A 25,045-nucleotide genomic window follows, 5' to 3' on the forward strand; every position below is an offset into this window, starting at 1 on the left:
TCAATCCACTGAGCTCTTGGGTCTGTTTCCTGTGCCCTCTCCCCAACACTTGACAGTGGGGGTCTACTCCTCTTTGACTCCGCTGTTGCCATGTCCTCCTTCTATTAGTTCAGTTTCTCCTCAGGGCCTGTTATGACTTGCTGTCCTTCTTCCTAGTAAGCGGGGCATCTTCCAGACCTGCTTAGAGGCCAGCTCGCTCTGCAAGCTCCCTTAGAGCTTTGCTCTCTCTTTGGGGGTCTCAGACCCATGTGCTCCTGGATATCTTGACTTCATATGTCACAGGTCCTTCAACTTCAGTGTGTCTAAAGTGAATTAATTATCTCTTTTTCCCAAGTCTAACCCCTCTGCCCAGATTCTGATTTCATTGACTTGCACAGCTATCTGCTCAGCTTCCCATGAACTTTTTTCTGACTCTTCTTCCAAGTCAGCCAAGCACCAGATCCTGGCTCTTCCACCCCTCAGTGTTCCTCAGCCCCTGCTGCACTTTCTCCCCTGTGTCTTTTAAGTAGCTGTCTAATTAGTTTTTGTTCCCCTTCTCCCCACAAGCTGGGTAAGTATGGAGAATTAGGTGGCCCAGGCTTGGGGTTTTGCCAAGTGAGGGAACCAGAGTGAAATTGAATACAAGCTGGTGAATTTTCATGATGGGCCAGGGAATTTTAGATGGGTCAGGAGGGAAAGATTGAGGGAGAGGGATAGAGTAGAGGTGGTAGGTTCATAGGTCCTATTGGTGTTGAAGAACTAGGAAATCAGACACTAGAGGGAGTTCTCTGGCAAGACAGGTGGTAGCTGGTGATGGCTAGGGAGTCCCAGGATCTTTGTGTCTTGTGGTTACCAAAGTAAATGAATTGAGGCACAATAGAATATCCCTAGCTGGTTTGGAGGGGAAAGTGGAGCAGCAGTTCTAATTTCAGCCTCCCTGTCAGGTCTGTTCTTTTGGGCATATTTTTGTGGTTAGGCAGGGGGACGTGGAGGAGGAGCCCCAAGAACTCGTACGCCCTGTCTTCTGCCCTGCTGAGGGAGTGTCCAGGCCTGCCTGCCTACCATCCTACCATAAGCAACGAGCCCTGTGGGCCCAAGAGGTGGTCAGAGCCAGGGCAGGGCAACCTGCGAACACACTCCTTTTTGGTGAATCTGTCTTGGCTGCTCTCCAGAGCCATGTTGAGGCTGGTGAGGGGAGCTACTTCCTAGAGCCCCATGAGCTCTGAGGTGCTTCACTTTATTCTGTAGCATCTGATAGATGCCATTGATAATGGCAGGCTCAGAGATGTTTTCATAAGTGTTGGTTGAGCAAATGTTGACTTTATCAGAAGAGCTGCTTAACTTGGCCTGCCCTGCCAACTCTATTCCATTTTCACCTATAGTACTTCCTACTAAAACTTCGTAGCAAAGATGTCTAAGCAGTTTTGAAGGACATAGGAATTTGTAAGGCATATAGATGTTCCTGACAGAAAGCAAGATTAGCAGAAAACAGAGGTGTGCTCAGGAGATGTTGGATGGGCCAAGGTGAGGAACACGTAAGATGCAGGTGAGCCTCAGAGCCTCCCCTGTGGTTTGGGACCAAATGGAGGAGGCTTTGGGAGTAGAGTCCTTGGATGGGATTGAAGAGGAGGTCGCTGCTCTTTGGCCTGTTAGTTGTAGGTTCTGTTCCTGCAGGATGGACTTCATAATTGCAAGGGTGTCGTATTCTACACCTTCTCCCAGCAGCAATGCCCTGTGCCTTTAATTCTCCTGGGTCAAAGAGCCAGGACTGGCTGCAGGATCCCTTGTCCCGGGTCTGCTCTCCCTCATCCCTCATCCCTCAGGCCTCAGCTGAGAATAGAAGCCAAGGCCTGCTTGAAGATGGGCTTGTTTTGTGCTTATGTGTTACATGTCTTTGAAATTTGAGGTGGCATGTTTCGAAAGTCCACTAAACAGATAGAACCATAATGCACAAGCCTGTAACTCTCACTGCCCAAACACAGAAATTGGCATACTGCAGGCATTTGGCAGAGGGCCAAAAACTGAATTTGAGCGGGTTCTTGAAATCTGAAAGTATTGATTTAGGGTGAAAGAAAGGCTGGAAGGAAATAGCTGTTGTTTATATTTCCATAGGTTGTTTCAGCATCTCTCTGGGGTGGAATGTTGGTACCCATTGGTGATAAACCATCAAGCATCGCTGACAGGTAAAGGACAATAGGTCATTTGCATGTGACCTTCTTTTGGATCTTTTTAGTTGATTTTTTTTGAGGGGGAGGGTGCGGGCAGTGTGTGGTCTGAGAATCGAACTCGAGTCTCCCGTATGAAAGGCGAACATTCTACCACTGAACCACCCATGCGCCCTAGTTGATTTTTAATAAAATAGTTTAGAGAACTTAAATGTTTAGGAAAGATATATCTAAATTTTTAAGTTAGTTTTTATTTTTCAGTTAACTTCAGAATACCCAGTTTACCTCATACTTGATATTTTTGGCTGATTTCTTTTGAGAGAGTGCAGGGCTTGGGGGAAGTGAGGGCTACTTATTTCATTATATTAAAAATAAATTTATATTGTTACTTTTTTATTCTAAAAGAGTATAGTTCATACTCATTGCAAAAATAGCGAAATGAAGAAGTTTAAGAAAGAAAAAAGACTCAGTTATACTCAGTGATAAGCAGAGTTGACAATTGAAACTATTGCCTTTTAAGTAGATGTGTGTTTGTGTATATATGTGTGTGTGTGTATTATATTGTTGATATTTTGTATCCTCTCTGCTTTTAAAAACATTTTTAAGAAATTATAGAGTAACCATTTACCAAGTCATGAACAATTCTTCATTAGCAGCATTTTATAACAGGTAGTATTTCATTATTTGCATGGACAATGACTTTTTAGCTTACCCCCTATTTTTGGATATTTCATTTATTTCTATATTTGTGGTTTATTTAAATAATACTGTGAAGAATTACTTTGTAATTAATTTGTCATTCTTTTTCTTTCTGATAGGGGATACTTAAATGTGAAACTACTGTCTTTCAGAACATAAACATTTTAGAAGCTTGTAAAAAATATTGCTGGATCCTACTTTTTAGAAAGCTTATATCCATTTAGATTCTTACTGGCAAGGGGATGACTTTGTACATATTGCTTTTACATACTAATACATTATCCTGAAGGGAAACTTTTCCTTGAATCAAATATTAGTTAAACCATTTTTGGTTTTTTAGCTTAAATTGATTCAGCCTTCTTGGATGGTAGTATTGGAAGTATAAACATTTTAGATTTGTAAACTCCAGGACCTACAGTTTACCTCCATGCAACTGATCTACAGAAATACTTTTATAAGTATGCAAAAAAACAAGAGTGTCCATGATAGCATTGTTGATAATAGCAATGGTTTCTAAGTTGTCTTGTAGAAGTCTACCAGTAGGAAACCAAAACCATTCTAAGGAAGACTATGTAATTATTAAAAAGAATGAGCTAAGTGTCAATGGCTGAGAGATTCCAAACAGAGTTGAAAGGTTATCCTGGAGGTTATTCTTACCCATTAAATAGATGTCACCTTGTTAGTCAAGATGTAATGGAGAGGCTGGAGGGAATGGCCTGAAAATGTAGAGCTGTGTTCCAGTAGCCATGTTTCTTAAAGATAATTGTATAATGACATAGTTTTCACAGTGTGACTGTGTGATTGTGAAAACCTTGTATCTGATGCTCCTTTTATCTACCTAGTCAACAGACAAGTAGAACATATGGAATAAAAATAAATAATAAGGGGAACAAATGTTAAAATAAATTTAGTTTGAAATGCTAAAAAAAAATTTAAAAAAAGAATGAGCTAGGTGGTTCAGTGGTAGAATGCTCGCCTTCTATGCAGGAGAACCGTGTTCAATTCCTAGACTGTGTACCCCACCCCCCCCAAAAGAAAATGAGGTAGATGTATGTTAGTTAAAATTTTGCCTGTCATATGTGTAGTTGATCCCTCCTTGGTTAGGGATAAAATTTCTGCTGTGCATGCAGGTATCTGTTTGCAGGTGTGGTGCCAAGGTCTGGAAGGCTTTCCGACACACCACAGGCAGCATTCCGCCTTGGGGACAGGGGTGCAGTGGGCAGAAAGCGGGCGGGGGTGGGTACCTTTTCACTGTTTACATTATGTGCTTCCTGGATTATTCGAAGTATTTCAAAAGAACGTGTGATTTATGTTTTTTTTTTTAAAAGGAGTTGCTGTATGTTTTCTGTAATTAATGTTAATGGGGGTATCAGAATAGCTTTGCTTAGAAATCCCAAACACTAAAAACACACATGTACACTTTTAAACTCAAGTGTAAATGAATAAATTCATAAAGACTTTTAACTGGCAAGGAAATCAGAAAAATTCTGCCCTGGTCCCTTTGTGTTATTTCAGAAATAGTTAATGCTCTCAGTGGTGAAATGTGGGACCTAAGGGCCTTGACTGGTTGTTGCCTCTTTGACAGCCGAGCTGGAAAGGTTGTACACAACTTGTCCTCTCATTTCAATTCACTTTTAGTAATCATCATTGTCTAAAATTGGGTTCCAGTAAGCTGTTTAATTTTATAGGAAGTGGGTGGGATTTCTAAGTAATTAATTTTTGTTTTAATTTTTATTTTTATTGAAATATCTTCATACATCATGTAATCCATCCATATTATACAATCAGTCGTTCACAATGTCATCACATAGTTTTGTATTCATCACCATATTTTTAGAACATCTGCATTACTCCAGAAAAGGAAATTAAAAAAAAAAGTAAAACACCATACAGCCCATAACCCTTACTCCCTCTTATTGACCACGAGTATTGTATTCTACCCATTTTAAGACTAAGTAATTAATTTTTAATTTATGTTTTCATTTTATTCAGATATGATTGAACAGTGTACAATAACCCATTATGTTAAGGAACCCAAAAGGAATTCATTTTTTTAAAAATATACTTTTTTTTTCCTAATTAAAAATCACATTGAAAATACAAAAAAGCCCACAATACTTAAAATGTCCATTCTATTTTAGTGTATTACTCCTAGTATTATTTCCCCCCTCCCTATGATACTGGGTTACTGCTATACAATTTATATCCTGCTATTTTGAAATTTAGTATTGAGCATTTAAGAAGCCCATTTTGTAAAGGGCTGGTATTTGTGCTTTCTCTCTCTCTCTTACCTCCCAACAGTTGGAAGTATCTCTTTAAGTGTAGATTTTTATGAAATTTAATACGTGTCTGTGCCTCTTTTTAACCTTTCTTAAATGTTTTGCCAAGTTAAAATGGTATTGAGAGTCCAACACCAAATATGACTCTAACTTGCATGCTTTCTGTGCTTTCAGGGTTTTATCTAGGTTTTCACCTAATGACTTTCCTCTGATGTTGAAAATTCTGTTTTAGATTTTACCTTGGTGGACCGACGAGTGTTCGTGGCTTCAGTATGCACAGTATTGGACCACAAAGTGAAGGTCTTTTTTCCTGTGATATTTCCAGATCTAAATCATGGTCACATTTAAATTTTGAAAGCATGTATTTATTTATTTGTTTTTTTGTATCATGATAGTAATAGATGTTCATATTTCACTGCTATGGAATTAGCATTTAACACAGCATCTGCCACACAGCAGGCATGGAACAGATGTTGAATGGATTGTAGAAAACCCAGGAAATATATCTAAGCAAAAAATATATGAAAATGACCTATAATCCCACCATCCAGAGATGACATTAAGAGTGTTTTGTTGTATATTCTTTCCAGGCTTTTAATATGCATATGTTCACATTCTTATTTTGTTTCATTTACATATTATTTTTAACTCACTTCCCCCCTTTTAACAATATATCAAGAATATTTTTCTGGTAATAAATAATTTATTATTTTTAATGGCATATTTCAGAAACATATCAACATATGTAATTTTTAACTAAATCACAAGCTTAGGATATTTAACTGTTTCTTTTTTCTTCTTCATGATGTTCAAACAATGTATCAGAATATCCTTCTAGCAATTTAAACAAAAGTGTTATCAGTTACACTCCTAGTGTGAGAATTCCTGTTTTCTAGAACCCTCTTCAACACTTGCCATTTTATCAAAGGTATCTCCACATGTTGCTAAAAACTTCAAAAACGTAATTTTAAATGAATGCGTATTGTTTCATTTTTAAATGCACTACCTTAATATTCTTAACTATTTTTTTAACATCTTTGCTGCTTCTTTAACTGATTTTTTAACATCTTTGCTTATATCATTAAAAGTAATGGCTGCACTGTACTTAAATTTTTGTACAAAATATAATTTGTTCCTATATTGAAAATATAATTTATTCCTTCCCTCTAGTTTTTAGAATGCTTTATTAGAGTGTCATATTTTTTAGAAAAATAACATTATAATTTTTAGATGGTTTGATTTTTGTCCTTTTTTATTATAAGCAAGTGCGATATGGTGACTGGAAGTTTAGGAGCCTCTACTTTCTTGAAAATTAAAACACAATGGTATTTCCTTTACTACCTATCAGACAGGTAATTAATGAGATTCTGCAACAAGGATGTAAATTGCCATAGCTTTTCAGGAAAGTAATTTGACGGTATATATCAAGAGCCTTAAAAATGTTTTTCTGTTTGAACCAGTAGTACCATTCTAGGAATCTTTCCAAGAGAAATAATCAGAGAAGCTATAAAAAAATCTATGTGCGAGAACTATTTATGATAGCCCACAACTAGAAGATACCCAGTTGTCCACCCACAGTAGAACGAGCAGATAATAGTGATATCTTCCCTCTGTAAGATAATCTGTAGGAATGGGGATAAATTAAGGAGAAGCACTGACTGAGCAAGGGCATGAGTGTGAGCCCCGGAAGCATGTTATGCCTGAAAGTCCGAGGCCCAGAGAAAAAAAAATGCATACTTTATATAAATGATTCCATTTATATGAAGTTTGGAAACAGACTAAGCTAATCCATGCTGTGTGGCAGGATAGTGGTTGCGCTTGATGTGAGTGGTGAATAGTGATCAGAAAGCAGAGGAGGGCCTTCCAGGGTGCTGGGCATGTTCTGTGGGTGTGTTTGTTGCAGAAATTCATTGAGCTGTATTAGAATGCATGTAGTTGTCTGTGTGTATATTATATTTCAATGTAAGTTTTAAATATATGTGTGAATACAAGGGTTCTTATCACAGGTAAATGTCCACTATCAGAAAAGTAGGAAGTGTTGTGTTAATAGAAGAGGAATAGATAATTAAATGATGGTGTATCTAGGTGATTAATCAGCCATAAAAAACAGAGTTGACCTCCTGTTTTTTGTCCATTCTTTGTTTCCTCAAACAAGGAATTAAGAAGCTGATGAATGTACTGTGTACATTAAATGCTGTGTACTTTGTGTGCACAGTTCTTTCCCTAATGCATCAATATTTTTTCTTTGTCGTGGACTGAAACCTTTTATAAATAATATTTTACCACAAAGTATAAACATTTCAGGTTTTTGTTTCATTTAATTTATCCCTTAGTAACAATTTATAGTTAAAATGGAATGGAGAGGACAGAGTATTTTTAGAAATAATACAAGTGTGTACTCTCAGTGGATAGTCCTGAATTTTTGCAAAAGTAAACTTCCAAAGAAAACTTTTGTTCAAACAAAACTTCCGACTGGTCATGAACCTTTAAAACTCACCTCTTTAGCACAATATTTAAATGTAATTAGCAAAACAGTGTGAGTATGGTTGAAAGAGGAGTATTAGGATTGCACATGTCACCAGAAAGTAAGCTAAAGGATAAAAACTGGGATGTATGACTTAGTGAAAAGTTGTATCACTCATCTTCCAGATTATGATGATTATGATGGTTACTAGTACAAATATAAGAAAGATTTTACATGAACTAGAACAAATGTATGTCACTGTTACAAAGTGTTGAGAATGGGGTCATATGTGGTGGCAGGAGGACAACTCACCTCTTATCTGCAGGCACTTGAACATGCAGTTGTCGTGCAGTGAGAAGTGGGCTTTCTGGGCCTTTTGATTAATGGTGTGTTAAGCCATTTTCAGAAATGGCAAAGGTTTTTTCTTCATATTGTCTCTCTGCATTGTGGTCTTTACGAACTTCTACTACATTTCATTTGCCAGATAGAAGTAGAAGCAATCTGATAATCTGCAGTTGTGGATTAATGGTTTTCATGAGAGTTATTATTTTATTCCAGACATTTTGCAGAGATGATAAATTACTAATTCTATTCTTTCTTAAACAACGTAGGCTTTTTTTTTTTCAGTTACAGCAAATTATAAAGCACACTAAGAGGAAAAGAAAGATCATTTAAAATGAGGCAGCAATGTTAGGAGTTGTAAGGCCAGCTGTTCACAGAGCTTATGTGCTGTGTGGTGTTGTCTGTGACATGACTTACACATACAGATTGTGGAAAGTTAATGTGATTTTAAATTTGTTGGACCTTGCTTTTGTTCTGTGCCTTTCCTTGATTAGGAGACTACTTGGGTGGAGAAGCATACTGGGCTGGTGGCCTACACCTATACACCCCGTTACCTTTCCGGCCAGGCCAGGGCGGCTTTGGAGAACTTTTCAGAACACACTTTTTTCTCAACGCAGGAAATCTCTGCAACCTCAACTATGGTAAAACTTGGGCTACTAAAGGAAACCATTCTCATATAGCTTACTTTATATTTATAAAGCAGAATACACAAAAAGGTGTCTTTCTACTTTTAGATTACATTGTCTTTCAATTTCAGAACTGTGCTTTACTTTAAAAAAAGTCCTACAACGGCTGGTACAGTGCCTGCGACAAAGTTATCGATTGATTGAATGAAGCATGTATGGAAAATAGTCATCAAATGCTATCTTACAAAGACAAATCTACTGATTCATTTATCTAACAAACCTATTTTAAACATTTACTTTATACTAGTCATCATGGATTCAGAGCTGAGTTTGATATGGTCCCTTTCTCAAGGAGCCTCTGTCCAGAAGAGGCTCACAGCAGGCTTATCCAGCTAGTGGGATGTGAAGAGTTGCCTGGAAACCATAAAGCCCTCAAGCTGAGGTCTGGGGAGGAGCTTCCTGGGGATCATGGGATGGAGAAAAGCCATTTTAGGCCAAGCACAGAATGGGTAGAGTCCAAAGAATGGAGAGAGCTCCGTTTATTCTGGGGCAGTGAGTGAAGATAGTCCCAAACCCTCTCTTGGTTTTCGTCCCCATAACACTTCATGTATGTTCCATGAATACTCAGCTTGACTTCAAAAATGACTGAAGGGCAGCAGCAAGGGAGAGAGCCAGGGCTTGTCCGAGGACAATTTTCAAAGGACAGGGGTTACACACTATTTGTTCATACACCCTCTTCTCTTTTTTAGGGGAGGGTCCCAAAGCCCATATTCGTAAGCTGGCTGAATGCATTCGCTGGTCTTATGGTGCCGGAGTTGTTCTTAGGCTTGGCAACATTGCTCGGTTGGAACTTAATTACTGCATCCCTATGGGAGCGCTGAGGGGTGACAGGTATGTGCCAGTAGTTTCGGTCCACAGTTCCATTGCGCTTTCTGGGAACTTGATCTGATTTGGACATGGCAAATCATTTCATCAGTGATCTTTAGGGATCAAAATTTTAGGCAAAATTGAATATTCCATGTAAAATAATGAAAATAAATGTATTTTTCCTCCCTTGAGTTTTTCTCCATCCAATTTGAAAAAAAAAAATACCTTGTATTTCTTTCCTCTACCGTCCACTATTTCTGCTCACTGTATTAGGAGCTTCTTTGAAGGTCTGGCTAGAGGAATTATAAGGCATATGGATCCTGTTTGCTGGAAATGGGAAGAGGTGTTTCTAGTGGCTTACTTTGTAGGCCAGGGACTCAAGATGGAGTGGGTGACATTTGCTTTCAGCTATGGAGAACTTCAGCTATGGAGAATATCTGCCCTTCTGCATCCCGTTATCCTAGCCTTTTTCCACCCATCATTTTATTGCGAAAAGATTTGCAAAGTATTACATGGATGAACATAGTATGAAGCCATTTATAGTTGAAGAAATTAATTCTGTTTCTTGTATTATGTGAATTTTAAGAAATCAAAAATTGTCATTGTAATGTTTTTATCATCTCTTATTATTTCCATGCTTACGCATTCAGTATCCCAGATTATATTTTTTTCGCTTTGGTTTTCTGTCTACATTTCTGTTGCTACCAAATGGTGGTGCTGTCTGAATCATATCCCGAGGTTTCAAATGTGATGTAGGATTTACTAGTGTGTAGTGTAAGGAAATACTATATCATTTTTACTCCCACTGAGTCTTCTACTTCAGTTAAGAAGGTGACAGTGGTTTTTAAAGGATAGCCACGTTAGCATGCTTTTAATACAGCATTCCTTGCAGTTCCCCATCTTTCAGTTCTTGTCATTGCAATAGGGACCCTGCTTTTGCCTACAATCTCACGGGAAGGCAGATGTGGCATCCATTCTACACCGTGATCACTGCAGGGGTGGCAGACTTCCATGGCTCTCAGGTGACATTAGAGCCCTTCCTACAGATTACCTCATCCTACCCTGTACCTGTGCTCCCTACCAAGCCAAAGCAGGAAAGTGTTTGGTCACATAGGCTGGCTGATGGTGCCTTCATGCCCTGGAGCCCACTGTGGCCCCTCTGGGCATGTGATCTGGGTGAGTTGAGCTCCCTGGGTCTCAGTGTTCAGGTCCAGAGTGTGGTAGGGGACGATGACCACTGACCATTTGCAGCTTTGAGCACTGAGAGCCGTGCATGGCTTGAGGTTCTTAAGTGTCACTTCTCTCTCTAGTGGCAGATCCTGCTCGGTCACATGATGCAACATGCTTAGACAGTCAGCTCTGCCCTGGGCAGCCAGCAGCAGTCCTGGTTCCTTTAGGAGACCTTTCCCCTCCCCCCACGCATCAGGATTGTGTAGCTGCCACTTGGCTGACAGTATTGGTCATGTGCCGAAAAGGGGACGGCGGTACCTCCTGTTTTGAAAGACTGTAGAAATTTCAAAAAATGGGCACTTAGAACTGATGTACTAGAACATGGTTTGTGCCTTAGATGACTTCTTAGTGAAGATTCCACAGACCTTTAGTCTTCAGTAAATGGGGCAGGTTTTGTAACAGAGTTCCTCAGATTGCTTTCTGCAAAGCTTTTATTCCCATCACAGATGGGAACTTGGCATCCCTGGCATAACATCCAGGTGCTTCTTTGAATCCTTGCGGATAGTCCCAGAAGTGCAGGTGTCAAGCCTGCCCCAGCACCCTGACTGCATCAGAAAGGCCATCTAAGGCAGCACTTCTCAAGCTGTAATGTGTGTCTGGCTTGCCTGGGGATCTTGTTGAGGCAGGTTCCTATTCCTTCCATCTGGCTGGGCCGCAGGTGCTGCCTTTCTAACCAGCTCCCCGATGATGTCCTGCCGGTCTGTGGAAACACACCTTCCAACGACTGTGTGCTGCTCCTCTCCCTCCTGGGAGCCCTAATAATGGTTGAGGGAGGGAAGGAGGTGACTCGTATTTAAGCAAAGCACTTAATTTTATTATTGGTCTCATAACAGCCTTGAGAATGCTACCCCTTTGGCCAGATGAGGAAAGCGAGACTAAGCAGTCTAAAGAGTCAGCCTGACAGTTAACAGCTTATCGGTAGCACAGCCAGGATTTAGACCCAGGCTGGCTAATGCCAGAGGTTGTCCTTTTTCTACTCCACCAAAAAGCAAACAGCCATGAAATCCCACTACCGTCGCCTTCACTCTCAAAGATGCTGAAGGTGTTAGTGTGTTGCTGCTTTCAGCCTCACACAGGGAAGATGAACTGTGGAGAGAACGTTTTGTTTAAACTTTAATTCTATGTCAACTTCCTGTCTCAGAGAACACAAGTACAGGCTGCTTCCATTACTTACAGGTGACATATATTAATTTTGTTTAATATTAGTCCAAATTATATAAAGTAAATTTAAGTATTTTTATAGCAAAGAAAACTGGAAGTACATGTGGTATTTTAGCTGTAGCTTTATTGTCTGTCTTCCTATTAATGACAATCCCTGAGAACTGACCACTGCACTCTGAAAGCTTTGAGACATCAGTAGATTGTGATTCATGGCTGGCTGGCCCCTGTTCAGCTCACTCACTGGCTATAGGCAAGCTTGCCCAACTCTGGGCCCTGTCCCGAGCAGCGATTGATGGAGTCCAGCCAAGCAGTCTCCACAGCCCTGCTGCTGTCACTGTCACTGTAGTGCTTTTCGAGGCCACTGGGTGTCAGTGTGTGCTGAGAAGTCCATAATGCAGCCTGGAGGAGCCGTGCTTATTAATGCCTGAATAATTATTACAGAGAATGAGCACGTTCACCTGTAAGCATTGCCTTTCTTTTCAGGCTGAATTTGACAGATATATTTCAGGGACTAATTTCAAAATGTGATTTCCTCTGGAAGGAAGAAACTGGTATTTAGAGATCAGAGCCTCAGGGAGCTCTCTTACCCCCAGGTGTGCACAGCTCTGTTTTCCCATCAGATATGGTTGTAGCAAATGTTTATTGGTGATGTCCCAGGTGGGTTAGCCTACCATCTCCGGATCCTTAATTTCAGCAGTTGCCGTCACCTAGTGTGTAGCTTTGTTTGAAGTTTTAGCATGAGAATTGGAATTTTGTGAGGTTTGGTGATGTTGCCAGAATTTAAATTTCTGAAAGTAGGCAGCTAGTGGGATATTGCCAGTCTGTATCCACAGACTCTCTCCCCTCGTCAGTGCAGGTGCTCTGTAGTTAGGATTCCAGACCTTTATAAAAATAGAAACAGTTTTGAAATGTTTGCTGAATTTTATATTGGAAGTGATTTATGTACTCTGCTCTCTCAGATCTGAACAGTATTCAGAGATCTTAACAGTCTCTGGAGATATGGTGATAGAGTGGGCTCATTTGGGAGAATCGCTCATGGTTAGTAGAGGAGAAAGACATGAAAGGGGATCATTTCAGTTGAGGTAAATGTTGAGAAGGACCTCTTTGAGGAGGTGAGGCCTGAACTGAACCTTCTTGAAGAAGAAAGAACACTCCAGGGACAGCATCTCAGGCTGTAGGGACAGCTGGGACAGAGTGTGGGCCCGTGCAGGCTCCATGGGCATCAGTGAGGTACCAGTGGGGGCAGGAGCAGGAGTGGATGTGGGGGAGGTGGCTGGACAGGCAGTGGGGCCAGGGAGCCCTCATCTGTCCCTACCTCCCTTCCAGCTGCAAGGCCCTTTTTCCTCTTGTACCTGACAAGGTCTCTGAGTTCAGGGGCCAATTTCTCTTGCTCACTGCTGTATTCCCAGTGCCTGGAACAGTGCTTGGTGTTGACAGGTGATTGTTGAATGCAAAAATGAGAACCTTATGAAGTCGCCCTCCTCCTGGCACATGAGGAAACCATACGTGGGGCACTGCAGGGTTAGGAGGAGGAGTGTTCTTTGATCCACAGTGGGGATCTGGGTTAGAGCAGGAAGGCAGGGAGGCCCTGGTGCATGTGCAGCCAATGGGGCCTGAACTAAGACAGCGAGGAGAAGGGAGAGAGACTTGGCAAATGTGGAGAACCTTTTTGTGAGACCCTCACTGAGCTGAGTTACATGATTGAGCCAGGAGATACACAGCAGAATGGTGGGTGTTCTGTTGAAGCTGTGGAGGGCTCCATTACGCTTGTGTAACTTTTGGGCACTGATTTGAATATGTGGTGCGTATTTTTTTTTGTGACATGTTTATATGGTCTCTGATCATCATCCTGTGTTTAGAAGTTGTTCGGTCTGTTTGTAGGTGAGTATACAAGCCTTTTTTGGAATTTCTATTCATTGTCTGGATTGTGTGAGCCAAGGACTTGACCAACTTAACTAACTTTTCACCTTATGGCTTATCCTAAAGTTTTTCCATGGCCACAGTTATGAGCCTAATGGTGACAAATACAAAAACAGATCCTTTCACTCTGAACAAATTATGTTTTAAAACACAGTTAGGGACGGGTGCACGGGTAGTTCAGTGGTTAGAATGCCCACCTTCCATGCAGGAGACCCAGGTTCGATTCCCAAACCATGCACCCAAAAAAAAAAGAAACGCAGGGTTTGATTTTAAGTCTTTGGCTTTGAAGGATGTTGGTATACAGTCTGCCATAGATCACAAGTGAAATGCAGATATCCTCTCTGAACTGTTAATCTCTGCTACTGTTGCAAGAGGGTAGGAGAAACTCCAGGGTTCTCTCTCAGGCCTCTCTTAATAGAATAGGCATTTTCTTTCCACGATCAGGGACACATGGAAAAAGAAATGTTTCCATCCCAGTTTTCATGTTCTGTGTCCTCAGGCTGGGTGAGGACATGTGAGGTAGGAAGAGAAATAGCAGCTGTCCTCTGGTCAGACCTTCTTGATGCCCTGTCTTTTCTAGAAATTAACCACGATCTGCAGAAAGGCTGTCCCATAAGCTCATGGTTCTGTGCTGTTGGGGTTCTAAAGGCCATTTCCCTGGGGTGTTTATGCTGCCTGGTGGCCAGGCTCCCAGGATGTGCCTGCTTTGTCTCACCCGTGCCAGTGTCCAAAGTGGGGGTCCACCCCGCCTTACTGCCGGCTGCACCTCTCAGCCTTGGGCCATGTCTTCAGTGGGGCCCAGGTGCGCCTGAGGTCGTGCTCAGTTTCCAGCTCTGCTGCTTCTCAGCCGAGGGACTGGAGCAGACTCCCAAGATCTCGACCCGTTCCCTTGTCTGAAAATGGGTTAGAGGTCTGTTGGCAGAGCCATCAGCACTACAGGTAACAGCATCTGCAGAGCATCTGCTTATAGCGGATGCCGCAACCGATGTGTCCCATTTCCATCCTTCCTTTCCTGGGTCAGGAGATGGCTGTAAGAGTTGTCAGGGTTGGTTCCCACCTGAAGCCTTCGAGACCTGCTAGGGTCTGGGCCCGCCCCCAGTCTCTGCATCCTCTCTGCCCCCCCGCCCCCGCCTCCTCCCTGCATCCTGCAACTCAGCTTGGGGCCCTTTCCACAGTCCCTGCCTGTGGCTTCCAGTTGGGAAGCTTCTTTCTTCACCACCCTGTTCTATGACCGAAAGGTGTTTCACAGCCTTCCCCTTGCTGGGTAGCCTTAGAAAATAAGCTTTATTTATTTATTTTTTTTAACTTTTTTGGGTGCCTGTGAAAAACAACATATATACAAAAAAAGCAACAAATTTCCATATACACTTCAACTAGTAGTTATATGACAGATTTTAAAGTTTAGTTTAGATTACAGTTCCTTGATTTTTCATTATTTCTTCTAGCTGCTCCAAGACACTGGAAACTAAAAGCAGTGGTTTTTGTTTTGTTTTGAAGGGTGTTATTTATTTCTCTTCGAGTTCCCTTTTCTCTCTTGCTACATGGATCAGAATTGGGGTCAGAATCGAAGGAACACAAAGGAGACGAGGAGCAACAGTAAAGGGATTTGTTTCTCCATTTCTTTCCCTTTTCCCATCCTTATCTCTGAAGGCTGATGCTTAAAGCCACAAAGGAGAGAAGCAGCAGGAGCTAGCCAAGGGTGAGGCCAGAGAGAGATGCAAGAGCAGGGAGGAGAGCTGAGCTGTGACTGCTGCCCAGCCCTCCCCCAGGGAGAGAGAGGCAAGTCCAGGGATGGAAAGTTCTGCTAGAGAGCTGGGCCTTGCTGCTGAGAGATGCACATTTAGTGAATTTTGAACGTGGCTGGGGGATAGGGGGAGGGAAGCAGAGAAGACCACAGTATTTCATTCTTTACTTATTTATTTTTTTTTTTTAATTTTTATTTTAGGATCTGTGATGGTGTCCAGTTTGGTGCTGGGATAAGGTTCCTATAGTGGAAGCAGAGTGACCTTCAGCACCTTCCAGGAGAAGCTCGGGTATATGGGCAGCAGTGAGTTACTCAGAACTACTCACTTGCTCTCAGAATAAATGCATTTGAGTGATTCTTTAACCACAGTCCTTATGGGGAACCAAGCCAATAAATTTTAAAGACAACTATACAGATGTTTCGTGAATATGATTTCCTTTCACCAACCAGTGTGCCCCACACCAGCCTTCCCTGGGGACCATGTAAAGAAGCCTGAAGCAGTGCAAGTTGCCATGTGTCCTTTCACATATACCCTCCCAGATGGAAGGGCCACATAGGCAGGTACTGCAGTCCTTTTCATCCCAGATGCTATGTCTTGGGCTTGCTTCCCCACATTGCAGAAATATTGAGCCAGGCCAGAGCACAGACAGAGACTGGGGTCCCCAGAGACCTGGGCGGTGTCCAGAGGAGACCCAGCCCCTCGTCTGGAGGAGGGTACACAGGGAAACCCAGGCTGGTGAGTGTCACTGCCTGGAGTTGCCATCCCCAGTGTTTTCATCATTTAAATGTGTGTGAATGGTATGGAAGAAATGGTTATATTCTGTAGCATTGGGGACACTGAGGCAATGAGGGAACAGGGTACTCCTTCGAGAGTGACAGCAGTATTGATGAGGCTAGTGTGCTAGTTTCCCTTGGCTGTTCTAACAAATTACCCCAAACCTAGTGGCTTAAAACAGAACAAATTTATTATCTTTCAGACTAGAGGTCAGAAGCTAAAATGGATCTCACTGGGCAGGTGTGGGCAGGGCTATGTTAGTTCTTGAGGTCTTAAGAAAATCAGTCTCCTTCCCTTTTCTACTTTCTAGGGATTGCGCACATTCCTTGCCTTATGGCCCCTTCTTCTATCTTCACAGGCAGCAGTGCAACTTCTTCAGTCTGTCTCTGACTCTGACTCTTCTGCCTCCCTATTCCATCTTTTAAGGACCCTTGTGATTACATTAGACCCTCTCAAATAATCCAGAATAATCTCCTTGTTTTAAATTCAGCTAATTAACCACCTCATTCCATCTGCAGGCTTAATCTCCACCCGCTCCCCTTGCCATGTGGCACAACATATTCAAATTCCAGGGATTAGGACATGGATGTCTTAGGGGGCAGGAGTGGGGGCAGGGGTGGTCAATATTCTGTCTACCACAACTAGTATTTCATACGGTAATATTTTGGGAATATTCTTAGTCGACTTAAACCCTTTGAATTCTTCAAAGAATGGTGACATAGAAAAATGTCCAGGGTTGCAGGTGATGGTCTGAGGGACCTTGGCTAGAATGATTCACAATAAGACTTTTTCTCCTCTCCAAGCTGAGGCTGAGTCCCCATCCTCTTGAGGCCTCCCCACGATCAGTCACTACGGCCTTGCCAAGCAAGGTTGGGTTTTGGAGAACAGCCCAAGTTCAGCTACCTGAGTCTTCTCTGGGCTGGGCCCCAGCCTCTTCCATGACCATCTCCCTTGCTGCATGCGTGGGATACAGGGATTTTGCAGAGAATATGCAAGGAGAAACACACTCGTGCCTTTCTTTTAACACTTGAGAAAATATGCTTCCTTCTAGATTTGACGTTTTGTTGTTTATTGTGCCTTTGGCAAAATATGAAACCCATGTTACAACACTGTCATTTTCAGATTCTGCAAATTAACAGTAAAATCCAAATAATACAAACACTCTCAGACACTATGACCTTTGAGAATCCATTCATCAGTAGAGAATCCAGAGAAGTCCGTTTTGAAAAGGTTCGTGCCTCATCAAGCAAGGCTGAGTTGCCCTGAGTGGCTGGAGCAGACTTCTTAATTAAAACCCACCAGGGGTGGACCATGGTGGCTCAGCAGGCAGGCTTCTCACCTGCCATACCGGAGACCCTGGTTTGTTTCCTGGTGCCTGCCCATGCAAAAAAAAAAAAAAAGAAAAGAAAAAATCCACCAGGACCAGGTGTCTGCAGGGTGGCTGTGATGTGTTTAATTTGCAAGTGTGGGCCACAGGCTGCTTCTTCATTTCAAGGTGAAATGAAAACAGTGGAAGCTTTGGGTAAAAATTAGCATTCGGTTCATCCTTAGGTGGTGACATGGGCAGACAAGAGCATAAGGCCAGAGCACTTCCCAAAGTGCTTTGCAAGAACCACTAGAAACAAGGGAAGTTCCTTGTAGGAAATCATTTTTCATAGCTGCTATTTTAGAGAGCTCAGATGTGATAGAAAAGAAACAATACAATATAATCCTACACAAAATACCTCCTTCCCTCTAATTTTTGCATCTTGATTTTACTCCATTTCTTATCCACCTGAATGTTCTAGACTGGAAAAGAGTTTTATATGTGTTTAACCTTTGCTTTACTCTGCAAGAGATGGGCCACAAAGCCACATTGTTTGCTGTGATGGAGAATGCTGCTGTTTCATCTGTTGGTAACCTGCTGGCTCAGTAATCTTCCATTCATCATAAGGGCATGGATTTTAGGGAGCCTAGTCATCACGATGCTTATGTAAGAAAACTCTCGGGCGGGCCGCGGTGGCTCAGCGGGCAAGAGTGCTTGCCTGCCATGCCGGAGGACCCCGGTTCGATTCCCGGCCCCAGCCCATGTAAAAAACAAACAAACAAACAAAATATAATAAAATAAGAAAATGTTTCCCTTTCTTCCTCCCTTCCTTCCTTCCATCCTTCCTTCCTTCTCTGTCTTTCTTTCCTTCCTTTCCTCCCTCTCTCTTTAAAAAAAAAAAAAAAAAGAAAACTCTCCTGGGATGGATCATGTCTTCCATTGTCATGCATTGTGGTGTTCTAGCCTATACACCATGACCTTTACAAATGGTGTCTATTGACAGTATGCCCTACACCATGCGTGTGCCATCTGCTATCTACAAGTCTTGAGATCGTTCAGGAGCAGAGTGTGCTGCCAAGTGCTAAGCTCTTGGGACAAAGCACGGTCAAATTGGCTGAACCCAGCAGTGATGCATGCCACAGGCCCCATTGCCACATGTCCCCTTTTGGATTTGATCCTACAAAGACCCTTTGCTTTGACAACCACCCCATACACTACAACTCTTTAGTCTAAAGACTCTGTAAGTTGTAATTTCATTTAAAAAAAGAAAAATCACAAAACAACAGGTAAACTTACCTATGGGCCAGTGCAATGCACTGAAACTCACTTTGTGTTTAACGATCACCGCAGAGGACAGAAAAGGGTCTTCCTTAGACCAGAGGACAGGAACTAGTGAATTGCATTTTCATTAAATGAACAGTGTTTAAAATTAGGAGATTGCACTCAAAAATTCAAATTTCTAGCTTCTTTTAAAAAGTTGGTACTGGGCGGGCCACGGTGGCTTAGCAGGCAGGAATGCTTGCCTGCCATGCCAGAGGACCCGGGTTTGATTCCCGGTGCCTGCCCATGTAAAAAAAAAAAAAACATTTCCACCCATAATCGCAGGCTGGGGCAGGGGCATTTGTGCCCCTTTAGCCCAGACACTCACGGGCCCCCTAGCTCTTTCATTCATCTACATTCCTTGCCTGGTCCAGTCTTTGGCCAACTTCTGTCAGAAAGCAGATGAGCAATGAGCCGGGAGTTCAGAGCCTGGCTCTTGTCTTCATCTGCCTGGGATGAGATTTGTTTATCAAATCCAGTCACTTCTTTCCTCTAGGTCACAGGTTTCTCTCTACCAAAGGAGGGGGTTTGAGTACAGCACCTTTCAGCATCATTGTGGAGCCACCCACCTGCTCTGGGGTTTCCTAAGGCTTCTGTTCCCCAAGGTAAATGCTAGCTGATTTCTGACACTATAGAATAGTTTTGCCTTTTTTGTGAACATGTAGTCAAACAGTAGCAATTTGTAACATACATGAACTTTTGTTTTACCCCCAACTCTCCTTTCTCATGGACCCTAGAGAATAGATGTCCCCTATCAGAAAATCGGTAAATTTTTAACTTGAGGAAAACAGCACTGTTGTCAGAAACTATGCCCAGAAAGATGAATAGCACCATCATCAGAAGTTATGTCCAAGAGGAAAACAAAGTATAATAGCAGCTTAATAGGCCAATTTGTAATCCGTAATTTGAATGTGTACACAGCCAACCCCACTTCACCAGTGCTTCCACCCCACCTCCCTTTGTTCAAATTTTATAAAGCATCACCTGTCCTCTGGTGAGGGAGGACATCATGGCAAGGAATTGCTATCTCTCCTCCCACCACCAAGGACGATGACCCCATGTAGGCCCCCAATAAAGACTCAATCTTGCTCGCCAAGTTGAGCTTGTCCAAGTCATTCTTTGGTCTGTTGAACCTCTTGCAATTTGATGGAAGGCTGTCTTGTTACAGAGTCCCTTGCCTTACTTGAAATATTACTTCTTTGTGATTTAGACCAGATTTGGATCCCAGCTCCAACTATATGACATTGTACAAATTATGTTGTTTGTTCAAAGGACAGGCAACTCTGAATAGGACACCCCATCCTCTGTTGTCCCAATAACAATGAACAAGGCAGGGTGGGTGTGGGGGCTGAGTATATAAACTTACATGTGCAAGTTCTATAAACTTAAAATTGTGTAACTTAACAATTCGTTGTATAAACTGTAGAAATATAGATGTTTACTTATTAAATGTCACATATTTCCCTACCACGTGTATACAAGAACATGATTTTGGAAGGCTGGTGTTCACTGCTGTCATCACATTCTGATTCTCCACTTGCATCATCATCATCAGGGTTGTCATACCCAGCAGTTAGCAGAAAAACATGGGCGTCTTCACTTCTGCCTGAGTTATCTGAGATGCGGCATTTTCTGAATCCCCTTAGAATGCTGTCCCCAGAAATTTTCTCTCAAACCACCAGGACTCATTCACAAATTATTAAAGTTGATAATCTCCATCTTCAACGTAACTGCTTGCTAGATGGCTTTTTAACTGGTTTCCAGCAGCCAACATTTGAAACTCTGGAATAATAACTAAATAAACTTTTCTTTGCTTCCATTTTTTTATTAACTGGCTTCATCTGATGACTACATTTAATGACAATTCTCAAACTTTTTGGTCTCAGGATTCCTTTGCACTGTCAAAAATTATTAAGGACACCAAATAGCTTTTGTTTACATGAGCTGATCTTGATACTTGCTGTATTAGAAATTAAAACTGAGAAATTTGAAAAATATTTGTTAATTAATTCATTTTAAAATAACAAATTCATTGCATGTTAACATAAAAAATTATGGAAAACATATATTCCAAATAAAAAACTGGTGGGAAGAGTGGCATTGTTTTGCAAGTTTGTAAATCTTTTCTATCTGTCTTTAGAAACAAGTAGATTCTCATATTTGTCTGCTTCTGCATTCAGTTTTTTGCAGTTGAAGTTTGAAGTATATGAAGAAAATCCATCATTAAGTAAATATGTATTTGGAAAAATGGAGATTCTTTTTTTTAATTTATTTATTAATTTAAAAATTAAGAAACCAAAATAAATCAACATATATAATCAGTAATTCATCACTTAGTTGCATATTTATCATTTCTTAGAACATTTGCATTAATTCAGAAAAAGAAATAAGAAGACAATAGAAAAAGAAATAAAATGAACCCAGGAAAGGAAAAAAAGAAAAAGATTATACCTACCATTCCCCTTACCCCTTGCTTTCATTGATCACTAGCGTTTCAAACTAAATTTGAAAAATGGAGATTCTTTTAATAGTCTTTTGTAATAACTGGATATTCTCTGATGCATCACTAAAACTCAACCAGTAATGGTTTTTTAAAAGTTAGTTTTAGCATGGAATTTGAGACCATACAATCAGTTTTTCACACTCAGTTGCATTGAAATCAGTCTGTCCAGCTGTTTCTGCGAATGGGTCTTGGCCCGTGTGATTTTGTAACGTTGTGCACTGGTCATTTGGAAAACACTTGTTCACTGAGTTGTGCAAATCTTCTAAATGCTGACACATTTCTTGGTTACACAACTTTAAAAAAATCACTTTCATTAATATCACCACCAGTCTCATCAGAAAAATCTTTAATATTGGGAAACTGCCAAACTTATGGTGGTGGATGCAAGTTTTCCAAAATTCTAAATTTTACTTGAAAGTTGACATTTTATCATTGGCAGCTAGTACTGTCAGTTGCTTTCCTTGAAGCTCACTTCATTCATTCTTAAGAAAATGTCAGCCAAATACCCACGTCTAAATAACCATGATTTGTCAGACGTTCTTTCTAGTGAAAATGATATTTCATGAAGAGAGTGGCGTGTTCAGCTCAGAACTCAATCACACAAGTGCTTTTTCTCGAAGCAGAAGATGGGCCTCAGGAGATGGCAGAAGTGCCTTCTCTGCACTGCTCATCATGCAGAATATCAAAAAGATGGGTACTCAAGGGTTGAGATTTAATAAAATTGATCATTTTTACTGTTTCATCAAGGACATTCTTAGGTGAAAATGGCATTTTTAGTTTATTCTGTGCGCATGGCAGTACAGAATAAAATTACTAGTACAATTTGGTGCTGCTCTCTTGATCCACGCTAACGTGCCAGCAGTTTTGCAAACCATTGCTATTTTGGGGTGGTGGCAGTGGTGCACGGGCCAAAATTGAACCATGGACTCCCACAAGGCAGACAAGCATTCTACCACTGAACCATCCGTGACCATTTCTTTTGCCTCATGAAGCAAATATCAACACAATGAACTAAGTAACCATCTTAGTATTATGATGAAAATAGTTTTGACTTCATGGGCCCCTGACAACATCTCAGGGGACCCCAGGACTTCATCAGCCACACTTTGAGAACCACTGATCAATCTGTCATCCCCTAGTTATTTCAGGCTCTGGAGATCCCAGATAGAATTTGCTGTTTGCAATTGAAGTCATTATGAACGTGCCTGGTAAGAGGAGGGTCTTTGTATGGAGCTGAATAAGGAGGGACTCCCTCTTTGCTGAGGGATGATCTGGGAAACAAAAAGCCTCTTTTTATTGAAAATACCGTGAAAAGAAAAGAGTGTTATTACATTTTGAATTAAATGTAAGCCGTGTTTTTACATTTCCATTTACAGATTTCAGTTTGAGAAGTGAACTGTGGGAGGCTGTCACAACGCTGCTGGGTTGGGGTCAGACCAGCCGTCTGGTTTTCAGAAGTTACAGCGGCCTGCCAGACAGGGGCCCCCATGGCCAAGCTGTGACTTTATACATGGCATTTTCCTGACAAGCAAATTACTGGATTCCTTTGCCAAATCATTAGATAACTTTTAAGAACAAAGAACTTCATGTGGAAGGAGATTCAGCACTGTCTTGCCAGAAAAATAAATAGCAATCATTTTCTTAAAAGAGATATAGTCTATGAATTTTGACCAACTGTGCAAAGTACAGCCCTCTCCCCAGCTTTTTTTCCCTTTTCAATCAGTCAGTTCTAATAGAGGAAGCATTTCCTCCACTTATCATTGGAGAGTTGTGCTGATCAATTAAAATATTCTAACTTCGCGGGGATTGAGAGAGTAACAAATCTGGGTCCTTCAATCCCTGTGAAAGAGAAGGTGACCTTCCCATATTGAGCCAGAGACCCAAATACAGTGGCTTCGATCCTATTATCAGACCCAGAAACTGCAGCTCATGGAAATGTAATTTCCCTTAAATACTAAACAGCCAGGGCTACTGCTAGAAATTCAAGAACATAAAGAGACAATGTTATGGCCTTGGCATTGAACACATAGAAATAAACATTGACATCCTGCCCTTTCCAAGAAGAAGTGTTGAAATCAATGGGATGGAATTTTCCGGGGTATCACTATTTCTAATAAAAGCTGAAACTAACCTCTCAGTTAGAAACTAGAATACAGGTTACCAGGGGCAGGGAGGGTTGGGTGGGAATGTGCCCCGTTGGTACAGTTTCTTTTGGGGGAGGTCTGAGAAATCTTTGATGATGATGATAGTGGTGGCAATACATTGTGAATGTAATTAACACCACTGATTATATGCTTGAAAGGGGCTGAAATGATTAATTTTAGATTTTGTGTCTGTCACCAGAACAGGACTGTACAAAACAAACAGTGAGCCCTAATGTAAACTATGACTATAGTTCATAGTATGACAATACTGTTTCATTAATTGTAACAGAGTTACCACACTAGTGCAAAATAAGGTCGGGTATATGGGAACTCAGCTTTCTGCGAGATTTTTTTTATAAACCTAGAGCTGCTTTAATAATTGATTTTTTAAAATTATTTTTATCACTAAACTTTAACAAAGAGGAATGAATTCAGCACAGATGCAGAGCCATCGCGGCAGCCAGACCAGTACTGAAACACTCCAATCTGACCCCTTCTTTCCATGTCTACAACCTCAGCCCTAGTCCAGGGCCTCACCATTTCCTGACTCTCCAAAACAGCCTCCTCCCAGCAGTTCCGGGAGGGTGGGGAACAGGAAAGGAGCCTCCTACTGGAAAGAGCCCATGCTCTGGAGTCACCACTCGCTGGGAATTCTCACTTCCTTTGTTCCTTTATTCACCCATTCAGTAGTCACGTGCCAAGACACTGGCTGGCGCCCTGTGCATGCCTCTCCCCATAATTTTATTTAGCCCAAAAAGCCACTCCTCATTAGATCTGCCCTTGCCCTCATTTAGCCCAAAAAGCCACTCCTCATTAGATCTGCCCTTGGCCTCACCCTCAGATGCGCCCTTTCCTCCAGCCATTCCAATGACCTTTAGTTACCTGCTGCTGACCTTGCTTCTGCAGGAGTGCACAACCCCCTAGCCCCCGCCTGACACCCCCTTCATCAGCTTCAGGTCCTACTCTGTGCATGAGCTGATTCTCCAATAAAAATTGACATCCTGCCCTTTCCAAGAGGAAGTGTTGAAATCAATGGGATGGGATTTTCCGGGGTATCACTATTTCTAATAAAGGCTGAAACTAACCTCTCAGTTAGAAACTAAAATACAGGTTACCAGGGGCAGGGAGACTCAGAGAACCAGCTCGGAGCTGGGGGGAATATGTTGACCCTAGTCTGGGGTGGCAGAAAAGGCTTCTCTGAAGAAGGCATACCTAAGCTGGAGAGCCTGAAAAATAAGGAGGAGTAAGCCAGGGGGTGAGAAGGTGAAGGGAGCAGTGTTCTAGACAGGAGCAGCGAATTCACATCTGTAAAGCAGAGTCCTCCTACTGGAAGGAGCTGGACTTTTTCCTGGAACTGAAAGAAGGTCAGTAAGATAAGGCTGAGAATCCGGCATGGGCAAGTCTCCTCCTGTCACGGAGTTAGGACTTTGGGGACCACTGAAGGATTCCAAGCATGCTGATATGCTATGGTAGTGTTTTTAAAAGCTTGTTTGGACTGCTGATGGGCCTGCACTGGCCAGG

General features: G+C 41.7%; 1 protein-coding gene across 2 annotated transcripts in view; it reads left to right on the plus strand.

Annotated features, from left to right (window-relative positions):
• Nucleotides 1-15,888, plus strand: part of SAMM50 (SAMM50 sorting and assembly machinery component) — a 35,450-nt gene extending 19,562 nt beyond the window's left edge. Inside the window, exons 11-15 of one of the 2 annotated variants that reach the window (XM_077169124.1) lie at nt 2,092-2,162; nt 5,355-5,479; nt 8,423-8,569; nt 9,304-9,445; nt 15,678-15,888. In XM_077169124.1, coding sequence (XP_077025239.1) covers nt 2,092-2,162; nt 5,355-5,479; nt 8,423-8,569; nt 9,304-9,445; nt 15,678-15,723 — 531 coding nt within the window. In that variant the 3' untranslated portion in view covers nt 15,724-15,888. The remainder of the gene's footprint in view (nt 1-2,091; nt 2,163-5,354; nt 5,480-8,422; nt 8,570-9,303; nt 9,446-15,677) is intronic. The other variant, XM_077169125.1, reaches the window with a different exon arrangement.
• The last annotated feature ends 9,157 nt before the right edge of the window (nt 15,889-25,045 follow it).

This window comes from Tamandua tetradactyla, chromosome 7 (genome assembly GCF_023851605.1).
Source record: "Tamandua tetradactyla isolate mTamTet1 chromosome 7, mTamTet1.pri, whole genome shotgun sequence".
Lineage (NCBI taxonomy): Eukaryota > Metazoa > Chordata > Mammalia > Pilosa > Myrmecophagidae > Tamandua > Tamandua tetradactyla.